We start from the raw sequence: 13,924 nt of genomic DNA, 5'->3' as shown, positions 1-13,924 counted from the left end.
GAATTTTGAAATAAAAATATATACATTTGGAGATAGGCCTACTACCCTATATCAAAACTTTGAGATAGGCCTATGTCAATATTTGGACATATTAATTTTGAAATGTCTGAATATTGAGATTAAAAGTTTACATATCAAACGTTTACATTTGAGATATCAAGTCAGAAAATTGAGATAGCCTAGGCCTTATTTGATCTGCTAAATGCACTTTTTATCTAAAAATGCCAGATTGCAACTTCAAGTATGCTAAGAAGCGAGGTAAAATGAACTGAATGACTCGCGACTAGCAGACACATTAATATTTTCCCTAACTACAAGGAGACTCGCGAGACTCAACCTCTCGCGAATCTTTTGAACGCCAAAGCAGTAGTGGGCGGTAGTCGTACATCAATGTACAACTTATTCGTTTTGAATGCGGCGGTTCGCATTCGGTGTAAAATCAGGAAGTGCCACAGTTGGAGATTTGTCTGAAGTTCCAACATATCTCAAAAGAGATGTATTAGTGCTGTCATAGTCAAATAAATGGCCATTACATGGTATGCATTTCAGACATAATTGTTGAAGCTCGTTCGAAGGTTGCGATGAAGAGGGCGCATTGATTTAATGTGTGTTTTAGTTGCCTGGCCCTGGCTAACTTGCCTAGCTCCAGTTAACGTTATCCAACGTTAGCTGAAATATTGGTGACACTTAAGTCACTTGCAAAACCTGTTTTCAAGTTAAGTCTAAGGTGTAGGAAGACCAAGCTGTCGCGGAGAAGGCTTTTGTAAGGACTGTGAGAATGAATGGACGATTGTTTGTATAAACGACAGGAAACGTTCGCTGCTTATAGCTAGCGACAACTTTGTATTTGGCATATCTTCCGGATCCTTGCACCAGTTTTCATCGACTTTGGTGAGTATTGGTGGTATTGGCCACCAGCTTGTACAGGTGTACACAAGCCAGACAAATATCATAGCTAGCATCTATAACTTAAAGTGAGGAGTTGGCAAATTAATTGTAACCTGATTGGTGTTAACCAGTGCTATCGATAGTATTGTTTACGAGCTTAGATCCATGATGGCTAGATATTTGTTCTTTGGCAGCAAGTTAAGTCAGTCACTTTTATTTTTTGTCTTGCAGGTTGACTTTTTTGATAAATAAATGTCAGTGTAAGTTTGTGTTGTACAGCACCTGTTGACTGTTGTGTTGATCCTTGATAGCAAATGCCATTCACTAAAAATAATGACGTGGCTAATAGTGGGCAAGTAAGGTAGCTAGGGTGAATGCAATGCAATTCCGGGGGGGAAATAATCCCTGGAGTCGCCACAACACGTTGTTGGTCAGAAAAGTTTACGTTTAGGTGTCGAATAAGACTAACTGTCAATAGCAGCCAATGTTATATACGCCCACACGTTTGATACTAAACATGTCGTTTATTAACGTACTATCAATATCAGCCTTTTTATCTTTATTAGCCGGTCTGAAAGATAGCCTGTCACCTAGTATTAATGGTCTTACAGCACTTTCACTCTAAGATAGTCAATGATGTAATTTAAAAATGCAAATGCCCTGTTAACTCTTTGTTTTTTATCTTCTGTCTGTAGTCGACCATCCCTCTAGTAAAGTACTGCTAGTGGAACAATTGTGACCTTGTGCCATGGCTTCCACCCACCTGAAGTACCTGTCTCTAGGTGTGCTGGTGTTCCAGACCACATCTCTGGTGCTGACCATGCGCTACTCTCGCACTCTACAAGGAGATGGTCCACGATACCTGGCCTCCTCTGCGGTGGTGACTGCTGAACTGTTGAAAATTCTTGCATGTGTCATGCTGGTCTTCAAAGAGCACAGTGAGTTTGATGTTTTCAGCATCCGGATATGTTACATTACATTAGATTTGGCTGATGCATTTTAGCCAAAGTGACTTACATTAAGTAACCATTTTACAAAATAAATTAAAACAATATAAAAGGTAGAGTAAAAAAGAACAAGTTAGTGCATCAGTGAGTGCTGTTTTTATATAGTCAAGTGTCAGTTCTAGTCAGGTGATAAGTGGTAGAATTAGCAAGGCTAGTTGTAAGTAGTGCTACGAGAGGAGATATTCTCTGAAGAGCTGAGTCTTCAGGAGTTTTTTTGAAGATGGAGAGGGATGTCCCTGCTCTAGTAGGAACTGGTAGCGCGTTCCACCAACGAGGAACAACTGATGACAAAGTTTGGATTGGCTTGAGGGTACCGGTGGCAGAGCTAGATGGCAAGCTTTAGAGACTTGAATTTGATGTGGGCGGCCATATAGCCAGTGTAGCTGGACGAGCAGCGGGGTAACATGTGCCCTTTTGGGTTTGTTGAAGACCAGGCGCGCCAGATGTCAATTTTGGGAGTCAATTTTGATGTTGATGTGGTGATGTATAGTAAGTTTAGCTGGGATGTTACTGTCTTGTAACTGTCTAAACGGGGGGCAATCACACACAAGGTTGCAGTGCAGAATAATTGATGGGTATTTCAAATTGGGTCCATTCATTGAGAATCTGACCATTTAGAGGAAATCCATAATTGGAGTGTAGCAGGGGCATGGACATTCACTTGGTTTGAACTAATGGTCGATAAGAGTATGTTTGCAGAGAATAATATATTGTTCTCTTTGAGTACTGGAAATCTGCCTTGGTATATTTAATTATGAGGCAAGAGGACAAGTGTGTGCAGAGTTCATAAGTTCTCCTGCGGAGTAGATAGAAGGCAGAGACTACTCAGTAAAACTAGACTGCCGAATGCCCTAATATAGCAGGATTAGTGCCATTCAGTCAGTTGGGAGAAGAGCATGAACATTGAACAGTGCACAAGGCCCTGCATGTTGACTTTGGTGTGGGTGGCCACGACGTCAGAACCCCAACTGCGAGATCCTGCAACAGCAAGGATGTAGTAAACACTGTCAAGGTGAATGCTATAGCACCGAATTACAGATGGATGGTTGCAGAGGAGAGAGCTTATATTTCAGATCACTGAGATGGGGAGATGACGTTTAAAGGGAGAAAAGAGATAAGGAGAGTCAACAGTGTTTAACCCTTATGATTTGTACGCTGTTGTTGCATGATAAACTTCCATGTTTTTTCCATGTGTTGTTGGAATGATGGAGAATTGCTTGTTCACTTCTCAGTGCTGTTAATGAGTTGTTGTATGGAGTAGACATAAACAGATACAATAAGTTGATATTTAGATTTTTGCTGTGTAATGGCGTAAGTGATGACCTTCACATTTCATATCTGTTCATGTGGCAGGCAATTTTATCCAGTGTAACGTACAAATTAGGCCTAACAACTCACAAACAGACAGATACTCACAACTGTGGTATATTTTACAAGATATGTGCACAAGACAGCAGTACGGCAGTAGTGAGGTTTAGACTTAAAGTGGTGTTAAATGTTTTGTACTTTTGGAAAATCAAGTGCTTAGCCTCACTGTATATAGCATACATTAACATTAGCTTTAAAACAAACCTAGATATTATCATCAAACATCAGTAGACTGGTGTTGACATATCCCTATATCATCTCATAACACTGCCTTGGCCTTCCTATCACTCATACAGCAAATGTCATCGTCTGTCTGTGTCAGGTTACAGTGTCCGTGCCCTGAACAGCATGCTGAGACAGGAGATTGTACACAAACCCGTGGAGACCTTGAAGCTGGCCATTCCCTCTGGAATCTACACGTTACAGAACAACCTACTGTACGTCGCTCTCTCCAACCTGGATGCAGCCACTTATCAGGTGCGGCCCTCAGACGTTAAATATTTAAAACCCCCTTTATTGAACCATCACATGGATCGAGGACTTCATAAAAGTTACTGTGTAGCCCTACCACAAGTTCATCTATACCACGGTAAAGGAACACAGAACGTGTCACCAGGTAACAGACCATGAGAAAGGGATAAAAAAAATCTACAGAACTTAAATCAGGGAAACTCTGTTCATAATCTACACTAATACACATAATATATCACTAAGAGCACCCCTCTCAGGTGGAGATTAAAATAAGTGAATGTATGTAGCAATTGTAGGAAAACTGTCCAAACCGGTATTTTGCGAAGCCCAAAGGCATGGGTGAGGCTGTGTAGGCTATTGACATGTCTTCTTCTTGTAGTACCTGAATGGTACCTATTTTTCTTGGCTGTATGTACATTTTGTATGTATGTATGTATTGTTGTTTCAGGACCTCAGACTCTAAAGGCGCATTCACACTGGGTCTGTTTAACTGGACCGTACCCGAGTGTGTACTCCCCCTAGCCCTGACCCAGCTGGTCTGTTCACATTACATTATTGTTTGCGCATTTGGGTCCGTTTATGTCATAAACACTAGCTTCTTTTTACCAATATCGATTGGCAACGTCGCAAAAACGGCAGTTTATTTCCTGGTTTTGGAACAGATAGCATTCAAACTGTACCGGAGTTCTAATGAAAGGTACCCCAGACCCTTGTTTTCTAGCGGACCCTGGTTTGGTAGACTGCGTTCACATTAGCAAAAATCACCGAACCATTGGTCAAAACATAACCTCGGGTCCGGATGAAACGGTCTAGTGTGAATTAAATTCTAAATAAGTTTTTCACTTCAGGGAGGTTAAGATTCTACAGCATTCTTTCCCTGAATAGAAAATACACATGCTACACATTTCCAATTCAGAGAACCAAGTTGATCTCTGTGCCCTCAAGACCAAAAGCCCACTGAGGGACTAGCATACCATCTGATATTTGCCACAATGGTGACTGGTGAACTGAACAAGGACATTTCTAGGAAGCCCTACCATGAACTGACTCATCTCCTCATCTCCTTCCCCTGACGTCTCATCTCCTCTCGCCTGATCAGGTGACGTACCAGCTGAAGATCCTGACCACGGCCCTGTTCTCCGTGTCCATGCTGGGCAGGAAGCTGGGGGTGTACCAGTGGTTGTCTCTGCTCATCCTCATGGGCGGTGTGGCGCTGGTACAGGTCAGTTGTCTTTATGTTTAGCCTATGTTAGCTAGTATATCAGTCATTGAGTAAACCAGTCATGCAGAGATTGCAATAAGTGTGTAGATGCCTAGGTGCAAAAATACATTTTGTCTGTTTGCAGATGGTTGTAGGTGTATGGCTTCCTGTTTGTGTGTACTAATGCATGCCTCTGTTTGTGTGTTTGCTTGTCTTCTGTCTTCCCTGTGTGTGTGTGTGTGACCACAGTGGCCCTCTGACTCGCCCTCGTCCCCGGAGAAGGAGCAGTTGAGCTCGGGCTCCCAGGTGGTGGGGCTGGTGGCCGTGCTGGTGGCCTGCTGCTCCAGCGGCTTCGCCGGCGTCTACTTCGAGAAGATCCTTAAGGAGACCAAGCAGAGTGTCTGGGTCAGGAACATCCAGCTCGGTCAGTAGTGTTTGAGGTCACTCTTGTCCGTTTTGTAAAAAAGTGCCATGTTGACAATTGCAGCTGTACTTTATAAAAACAAAAAAAAAGTCATATTGCTGAGAAATAATGTTTTAAATGAAAATAATTAGCAACAACCAATCCAAACCTTAACATGTAAGTGTATAAAATGATGGCTTAACTCATGCATATCTCAGCCTTGCTTCATTTCAAATCAGCCTTGCTTCACTTCAAATCAAACTTCATTTGTTTCATATCATAAGCTTTTTCTAACTATTTATCATCTTTTGTCTGAACTGTTTCCCATACGTACACACACCATTCTCCTTTGTCTTGACAGACTGCATTTTGGTTTGCATGAGCAACACGCCCCTGTGCTTTTAAATACTAGGCACAGGATTTACTCACAACGCATCATTTGTTTTGCCCCTATTCATACTCCCCTTCTCGCTTCCACGCGTACTGCACAGTGAGACCTTTACTTGAAACAACCGAGTACTATTCCTTGCATCGCCTGTCAGATTCTTTTATGCTCATCATTTGTCAAGCCCTGTTGGGCATTGTTATTTATTTACTCGTCAGTCGTCTCCATTATCCAATAACATCGTTGTGTCGGTCAGACCTGGTAAGCTATTATGATCTGCCTGACAGCTTATTTGTGACTGACTCACATGTTAATTCAGTCAGCGCACCTCTGTGTTTCGTGTGAAGGTAGAACATAGAAGGAGAGAACTCTGCTGGTGTTCTGTTCCTCTGCTCGTCCTTTCACCAGGATGTATCTTCATCTCGCGTTTATTTTTAAACCCGAACGTGTGAACTGTGATAAACCTGCCATGATTCATATCCGTGTGTGAACTGGAGCTGGGTCTCTCTCCTCTCTCTCTCGCTCGCTCGCTTGCTCTCACTGTGTGTGAGATATTCATTGAGAAACCAGCGAGAGCTCCATGTTTGCCTCTCGATATTGACTTTGCAGCTATTTGAATTTCTCCCTCGAGCTCTGGGCCTCCTTAAAAAAAATCCCTTCGTATCATTTAGTCTTCAATTTTCTCACTCACTTGCTGTTCATGTCCCTTCATTTACAGTTCAAAGAACTTAGTGTGGGAGTGTTTCCATGCTTGTGTTGTCTCATTGGTTGCATTCGATATAACAATAGCTACTTTCGCCTTCTGTAGGGATGTTTGGCCTGGTGTTCGGTGTGATTGGCATGTTTGCGTATGATGGAGATCGGGTGAGGGAGCATGGAATGTTCCAGGGCTATAACAGTCTCACTTGTGTTGTGGTCGCTCTTCAGGTAAGTGTACCTCATCCAGCAGTTCAGGAATTCATCTTGTCCCCTTGTTAATGTTAAAGAAAACCACTTATTATTGGCCTAATGGATCTGCTTTGTGAGGTTCAGAACCTAGTTGGCTTTCTGGTTCTTTTCAATTAATTGCTCTGTAGCTTGCTTGAATTATAAAGTTTGTAACTGTCGTAACCAAATGTAAAAATCTGTGAGCTAGCGCCAGGGTTTTGAGTTTCAGCCTTGACCACTGGAGAGGTCTTCAGTTTAAATATGGCCCAGAAGTGGAAAGGGGTCAAGCAAACCTACAGTTGAGATCCAGCTGAGGTCAAGCACTGGCTTCTGTTCATGGGGGATCTTTAACGGTTGTGGTCATTGAAAGTCCATTAACTGATTATCGTATTTGATATGTAAATGTACTCTAGTGTTATCTTTGTTATGCCTTAGCAGTTTCCAGATAGCGGGGGAATAGTTTTATGTACACCCTAGTAACAGTTTCAGGTTCCCGAATTTCAGCTACACACTAATGCAAACCTAATGGTGAGCAATTATAGTAAAACAACCATAACCATACCAAGGTAACTATTTTGTGGATTTATTTTGCAATAACGACTAGCTGGCCCATTTCACCTTTTGGTTACCCTGCTACTTTCAAAACAAAGTAGTAATCGGAAACATTTAATGTGCCTCAATCGACCAAACAGGGGGACCCAGGTCTCAGTCTGACCTGTGGTCATTTCCCAATCCCTCTCCATCTCCCTCTCGCTCCTACTCAATTCCTGTCACTCTTCGCTGTCCTATCTTAATAAAGGCAAGAAGAAAAAGAGAATAGCTCCCTGGAAGAGAATGTCTGCCCAGTGGGAAATGCCCATGATGTAGTATAGCATTACTGTCTGCCAGACAGACAAAGTTTTAATCACGCTTCCAAAGGATTAACGCATCATATTATTTGTCTATTAAACTTCTAACGTACATCTGGAGCATTTGGCTGCTTTGCTGGTGCACTCTGTTTTTCAAGTTTGTAAATGTCTTAACTGCTTTCTATATTAAGGCTCTTGGTGGACTGGTAATAGCTGCTGTAATCAAATATGCGGACAACATCTTAAAGGGATTTGCCACATCGCTCTCCATCATCCTCTCCACACTCATCTCCTACTTCTGGCTTGAAGACTTTGTGCCCACCAGGTGCCTTGCCACACACACACACACACACACACACACACACACACACACACACACACACACACACACACTAAATGAGACCTTTGTTTCCTATCCAGAAAAACTAACACTTACATCTTGACATCTTGTAATTTTTCTTTCTAGTGTCTTCTTCATGGGAGCAGTGCTGGTCATTGTAGCCACCTTCCTTTATGGCTATGAGGGCAAGCCCTCCACAAACCCAAGCCGAGCTTGAGAGAGGGCAGGAAAACCAAAGGACTAGCTCCAGAGGTGATGATTTGAAGGAGGTACAAGCGAGAGCACCAAAGGATCGTGGGGAGGAGGAGGACTTTATCAAAGGAGGCACATCTGAGGCATATCTGCGGCATATCACCACACACACAAGAGACACCACACCGGTCTGTGTCCTTGTGTAGAGGCAATGGGTCAGCTACATGGCTGCCCTTTTGCGGAAGTCCATGTTGAGGACACTGAAAGATGATCAGCTTGGCTTTCTCTTATCGTTCGAGTTGTGCTCTCTCTCTCACCCAACACGTACTAGGAAAGCCATAGGCCAATGATTTTCTCTGAGAGATTCTCCAGATTTACTTAGAACCACCTCTCATACATATCCAGACCACATAGGGAAACTGACCGGTTCAGATTTCAAACTAAACATGTGAGGGCTAGGGGCTGTTTTTAAAAAAAAAAATTAAATGAGATAATCATGTTTTGGAGGCGCACAAGGGATTATATATTGATTTGAGATTATTTTCAGTTCTGTCCAGGATTTGGTCATTATGACCTTCCAAGAATCACAGAAGGCTTTACCAGTTGTAATCAAATGGATGGTAAAACCTAGGGGAATGAAGGAGTGTACTGATGAAAAGGTCTACCCTAAAAATGCTACAATCGCACTCAGAAACACTATCATCTTTCACATCCTCAGTTACTGAATGCACCTTATGCAGGCCAACTTTATGTGAAGATTGAAGGTGATTCTTTCAAGCAGGTCAATTTCAGTATGTCTTGGTTTCTGTTTTTTTTTTTTTAAATGTTTATTCGAAATGGAATGTAAATACTGTAAATCATGGGAGAAATATATTTGTGCAGTGTTCAGAGAAGCACTTGCAATAATGACAATATTTGAGTCGCTTTGTCCTTTTATTACCTCAGAAACACTGCATGCATGCAAAAATGTTGTGTGAAGGCCATTCAAGATTTTGATACCATTTCTTTTAAATTGATGCCCCAGGATAGGCCAAGTTCCGTTCTCAGTGCTTTGTTCTGACTGTCATTATTCCAGACTGCTGCTTCACCACCAGGGTCTTCACATATTTGGCAGCTACCTCATACCAGGGTTGTGCACAATTCAAATTGCAATTCTGCTTCCTGTTTGCTACCTCAATTGGAATGCAAGTGAAATTCAAGAATTGAATTGAATTGGAATTTAGTATTAAAGATATATATATATATATATATATATATATATATTAAAGAGCCTTTAAAAGAATTTAAGATCCAGTTTCAATTAAATTCTGGAATTTTGCACAAGCCTGCCTTATACATGCGAGACGTTTTTTTTGTCTTGTTTGTGGCACCTAGTTTGCAAAAAAAAAAAAAACATTTATCCCAACATCCATTTTTTTAAAGGAGGTTTGAGGTGCCTGAAACCCAACTTCTTTGATACATGTAGTACTTCAGGGGACTGTTCATACACACACACAATCCGACATCTGCTCTGTGTAAATCTCCAACCGTATAGAAATGACTGATACATACATTTCCCCCTTTGTTTTATTGTGCAGGTTTGAATGATAAGTAATCCTGGTGGTTGACACCAAGATGTGTTTGTGTGTGTGTGTGTCTCTGTGTGTCTTTTGGCTTGTCTGCAGCCAGCTCAATAATAAGGAGCGAGGGGACTATTCCCTTTCTCTCAGAGCACCTTACTTCCCCTTCCTCAGTCATGTGCACCTCCCAGGTGAGATCATATGTAAGCGCCAGAATAGCTGCCTTCCACTAGCTACCTTCAAAGCCTAAAACATCTTTCAAATGCTGTATGTGGTATCTTGAGAATACATGTTCAGGGATAAACAGGCCTTTTTTCCTTGATGTCTTTTTGAATACTAGAAGTATGTCTTTGACCCAGTGGCAATCTGATTTAAAATAAGTCTATCCCATTATGATCTAACCATCATCAAATTTAATAGCATGACGCTATCCCAATCGATCTTTACTGGCCAATTATTCTCTGTGTGCTGACTGCCTTGCAACAGTGGCCAAGTTGATTTGAATGCTATCCCACATTTAGCCACATTTGTGCAAGGCAGTCCATTATGTCCACTCACAATCAGCGTGTGCAGTTCAAGAGCACTTTGGGCTCCCAGGAAGAGATTTTAAGGCAGTGGTCCTATTTTGAATGTCACTAGTACCCAGGTGGCCTGTAAGGTTTGAAGGCAGTAGTGTGGATTTAAGGCAGTTGCCCTCTGTCGCCTGGCCTCCCAAGTCAAAAAAGGTCTCTTTTCAAGGCTCTTCCTGGTTTTATCCCACCTCCCGCGGTTCATTTGGAGGGTATCACCACCAGTGGCGGCCCTCTCTTCGGTCTCCACATCAGCACCTGAGCGTCGTTTGCATTCGGCCGGCCCATGGCGTTAGGCGGGATGGGCTCCATCCGGGTGAGGACCCGTGGTTGGTCCTGATGTGGCCGGCCTATGAGACGCGCCCGAGAGCCCAGGGGCTTGGAGGGGTCAACAGTAATGTCCACCCTCATACGCCACTTGATAGTCTGTAGCAGGATTTTCTCGCGGGTGCCGGCATTGAGCGCCACTAGCCAGGTGGTGAAGCTCTGGTCCCGCTTGATGTGCGTGAGCAGCGGCACGTTGCTGTCACTTACGGGCACGGCCCAGGTCACGCTGGGGTAGAAGTTGTCGTTCATGCTGACGGTGAAGCGCGATGGTTTGGCTGTGGGACCGGCTAGCGTCACCGTCTCTGTGGTGTTGCCGTACCAAGGGTAGCTGACGCCGTCTGAGTCGCTGATGGCTCGCACCAGACCTTCACGCAGCTCGGGAAGCTCCCAGCTAGACCTTTTGAGGAGGAAGAACATTCATTGTAAAGACGCAAAAAATAACAGAATAAGCCTAGCCTACATGCAATTACGTTCCAGACTCTTGATGTCCTGGAGGACATTCCAATAAAGCGTGGGTATAGTGAAAGGTAGAATGGGCCTACCTTACATACCAATCTAACTATGTTAATCAGTTCAGTTTTAACTGCACGTTGCAGCACAGATTGCTGTAGGCCTAGGCTGCAACAATTAATCGATGTAGTTATCCATTAAAACAATAGCCAACTATTTTGGTAATGTTTAATCCATGAGTAGGTTTTCAATCTGATTCCACCTTGAATGTGTTCTGGTTTACAGAAAACTGAATATCTTTGACATGTGGACGGAACAAGTATTTAAGGGTGTCATGTTGGGCTTTGGGAAATAGGCCTACTGATATTTTTCACCATTTCTGACATGGTGTAGACCAAACAATCAATTAATTCAGAAAATAAGTGACAGATTAATCAACTGTTAAAATAATAATTGTTAGTTGTTGCCCTTATGTGAAGTTTCTCAGTGAACCCTGTTAAAGATATGCTCAAGAGTTCCCAACATCTATGAGCCTGATTCTATCAAGTCTTTGTTCAGGTGTACAGATATAATTTACAAAACAGTGCATGGATCACACAAATCTGCCCAGGGTCATCTGGGAATAGATAGGCTACTGTATTTTCATTGTGTTTAGATTATTGAAGGATATTTTTTTACAAGATTGTAGACTTTAACCAGAGCAGTACAAAGTTAACTCATATTGCCATTCTAGTAAATCTGTCAAATAGCCTACAATAACTAGGTGATTTGCTGAGCAGGTCTGATTGGACATTTCTTTTCACACCATCTATTTTTAGATAAAGCATATTGTTTGTGACTTTAAGCAGCACAATATACATGTTATTACACTGATATGTTGATTTGGCCCAAACATTACCTCAACAGGTCTTTGGGTTTCATCAGTGCCACGAGAGCTCAATCTGTATCTTCAACTGTGACCCTGGTGGTTGAGTGGACCTCTTTATCTGAGCGCCATCTGTCCCCTCGGTCCCTCGGTTCTCCAGACTGTTCGCCCGCACCCCAGATTGGATTAAATACCCCTATGCATATGTCTCCACCTCCAGAACGAACAACACCCCCTGAGGTATCATCAGAGCAGCTTGCGCTTAACGGCTCTCGTCAGAGTGTGTGTGAGTGTGATTTTGTTCTATCTATATTCTTCCCCCTCCCCCCACTGGGATTCTGTCCATGCAGCCAGAAGTTGAAGCGTAGGAGTACGTCAGTGTGTTCCCCTCTCTCTCTCTTTTCTTAATCATTGTGGCAAAGGCCGCCAAAACATTCAAGAATTTGCCTCCTGTCGTCAGACCTTCTATTTTTATCCAATGGCTTCGCCTGTGTGTAAAAATCAATTAGTGGGTGTTTGAGTGAAAGAACAGCAAAGTGAGTGATTAGGGCAAAACCACTTGAGCCCACTTAGTTATGCGCGCGCGCGCACACACACACACACACACACACACACACACACACACACACATTTCTGCAAACCCAAACCATTTCTGGCTGCATATCAGTATGTACCTTGTAACCGCACAAGTTAGGCCACCTGAGATGGTCTCTGATCTGCTGTGGGGCTGCATAGTCTAACATTTAGCTGAGAAACTAGGCCTAAAGTCTAAATAATAATGTAACTGAATGACGACAGAGTGAATGACCGTAATGGACACTTACATGCCAATGTCCCCATAAGTGTTGTAAAATTCCATCTGTGTGCACGCTTGAATCCAACCAACAACCCAGGTCTCGTTCCTGGGGATCGGAGGCATCACAACCCGAGCTGAGGCCTTGAAATACGGCGTTTTGTAGCGCAGCACTATAGGAGAGTTCTCCTCAATCACTGTCGGAGTGTGGTCTATGGTTGCCAAAACATCATAGACAACTATATTCTCGCGTTTGATACGCGACTTACAGGCGATGCTTTGGATGCAACCCATGGCTACAAGCGAGAGAGCCAAGGGAACAGACCAGGACTGAACAGCTTTCGAGTTTGGCAAAATACACATCAATCCTGACCACTTTCCATCCAATTGACAACACAAGTTCATTCATCCAATGGAATTTGCTTATTACCTGCTCAGTTTATATTCACATATATCCTCTTTGTTTTGCATTTTTCTGCAGTATTTTGACTTGCGAATAGGATAGTGAAGAAACAAACTATGTATACCGGTGCGCTTATTTTTTTTCATTGAAGAGGGAGATATTGATCAGGTTTTTGTGGTTGACAAAACGCTATTCTCAGTTGCCCACCGATGTCTCCACGCCTGTGCTGCACTGCGCTCTGTGATAGCCTCTCGCCGCAGCAGACGGCTCCCCGGACTCGAATATCCTCGTTCACTTGGTTACCCTCCTCAAAACATTTGCGTGTCCTTTTGCAGATATCTTCTCGCTCTATCCTCTTCTTCCTGGCGCGTGCTGTCATGTCACTATCTTAGCGGGGAATCAGGCGAGTCAGGTGTGGCGGGTCGCTTCCTTTTAGGCTACTTGCGACGGTCGTGATGCTTGTTGATTCGGCGGAGGTTAGACTACTGTGTCCACCCTTTCTTCGGCACAGAAAACCGGCGATTTTGCTACATTTTTCGGGAAACAAAACAAAACGTGTGAGATATCTGGACATAAGCTACATGAGAGCGAAGCCTAAAGGAGATCTCCTGCTCCTGTTTATCAAATGTTTTCCTGGAGCTCAGCCGCTTCACACAGTCGACACGTCCAGATACGAATACAATGACATATCCTCAGCTTGTGCTTCCAAGTCCTGAATCTGAAGACTCGTTGCATTTTAACGTAGGCTATATCTTCGAAGGACAGTCGTTTTTGGTCACAAATATATAGCCTCGGTGCACTGCCTCCCTGGTGACAATGCTGTCGCTGTTCAGTTTCTCATGGTGCTGATGATGCTCAGTGAGCTGAAGGGCGGGGGAATGAAACGTGTGGGAGTGTGAACTGTTAGTGATTTGGATTTGTCCTCAGT

The 13,924-nt window shown here is 43.1% G+C and overlaps 2 protein-coding genes across 2 annotated transcripts; one reads left to right on the top strand and one right to left on the bottom strand.

Moving 5' to 3' along the window:
• Positions 1-422: 422 nt before the first annotated feature.
• On the top strand, positions 423-8,944 carry slc35a3a (solute carrier family 35 member A3a). The gene is made up of 8 exons (XM_076278509.1): positions 423-891; positions 1,584-1,826; positions 3,586-3,740; positions 4,834-4,956; positions 5,185-5,359; positions 6,532-6,650; positions 7,690-7,823; positions 7,965-8,944. The coding sequence occupies exons 2-8, from the start codon at positions 1,637-1,639 to the stop codon at positions 8,053-8,055; spliced, it is 987 nt and encodes a 328-aa protein (XP_076134624.1). The 5' UTR covers positions 423-891; positions 1,584-1,636; the 3' UTR covers positions 8,056-8,944.
• Positions 8,945-10,359: 1,415 nt separating this feature from the next.
• fam78bb (family with sequence similarity 78 member Bb) lies at positions 10,360-12,889 on the bottom strand. Its single transcript, XM_076277560.1, has 2 exons — positions 12,625-12,889; positions 10,360-10,882 (listed from the first exon to the last, which is right to left on the bottom strand). The coding sequence occupies exons 1-2, from the start codon at positions 12,885-12,887 to the stop codon at positions 10,360-10,362; spliced, it is 786 nt and encodes a 261-aa protein (XP_076133675.1). The 5' UTR covers positions 12,888-12,889.
• Between the last annotated feature and the right edge of the window lie 1,035 nt (positions 12,890-13,924).

Source organism: Alosa pseudoharengus, unplaced genomic scaffold (assembly GCF_046254945.1).
Source record: "Alosa pseudoharengus isolate Yale_2024_CS ecotype anadromous, Long Island Sound unplaced genomic scaffold, YU_APseudo_1.1 YU_APseudo_1.1_scf_11, whole genome shotgun sequence".
NCBI lineage: Eukaryota > Metazoa > Chordata > Actinopteri > Clupeiformes > Clupeidae > Alosa > Alosa pseudoharengus.
Note: the sequence above shows the minus strand (reverse complement) of the source record. Positions and strands in the feature narration are given on the sequence as shown.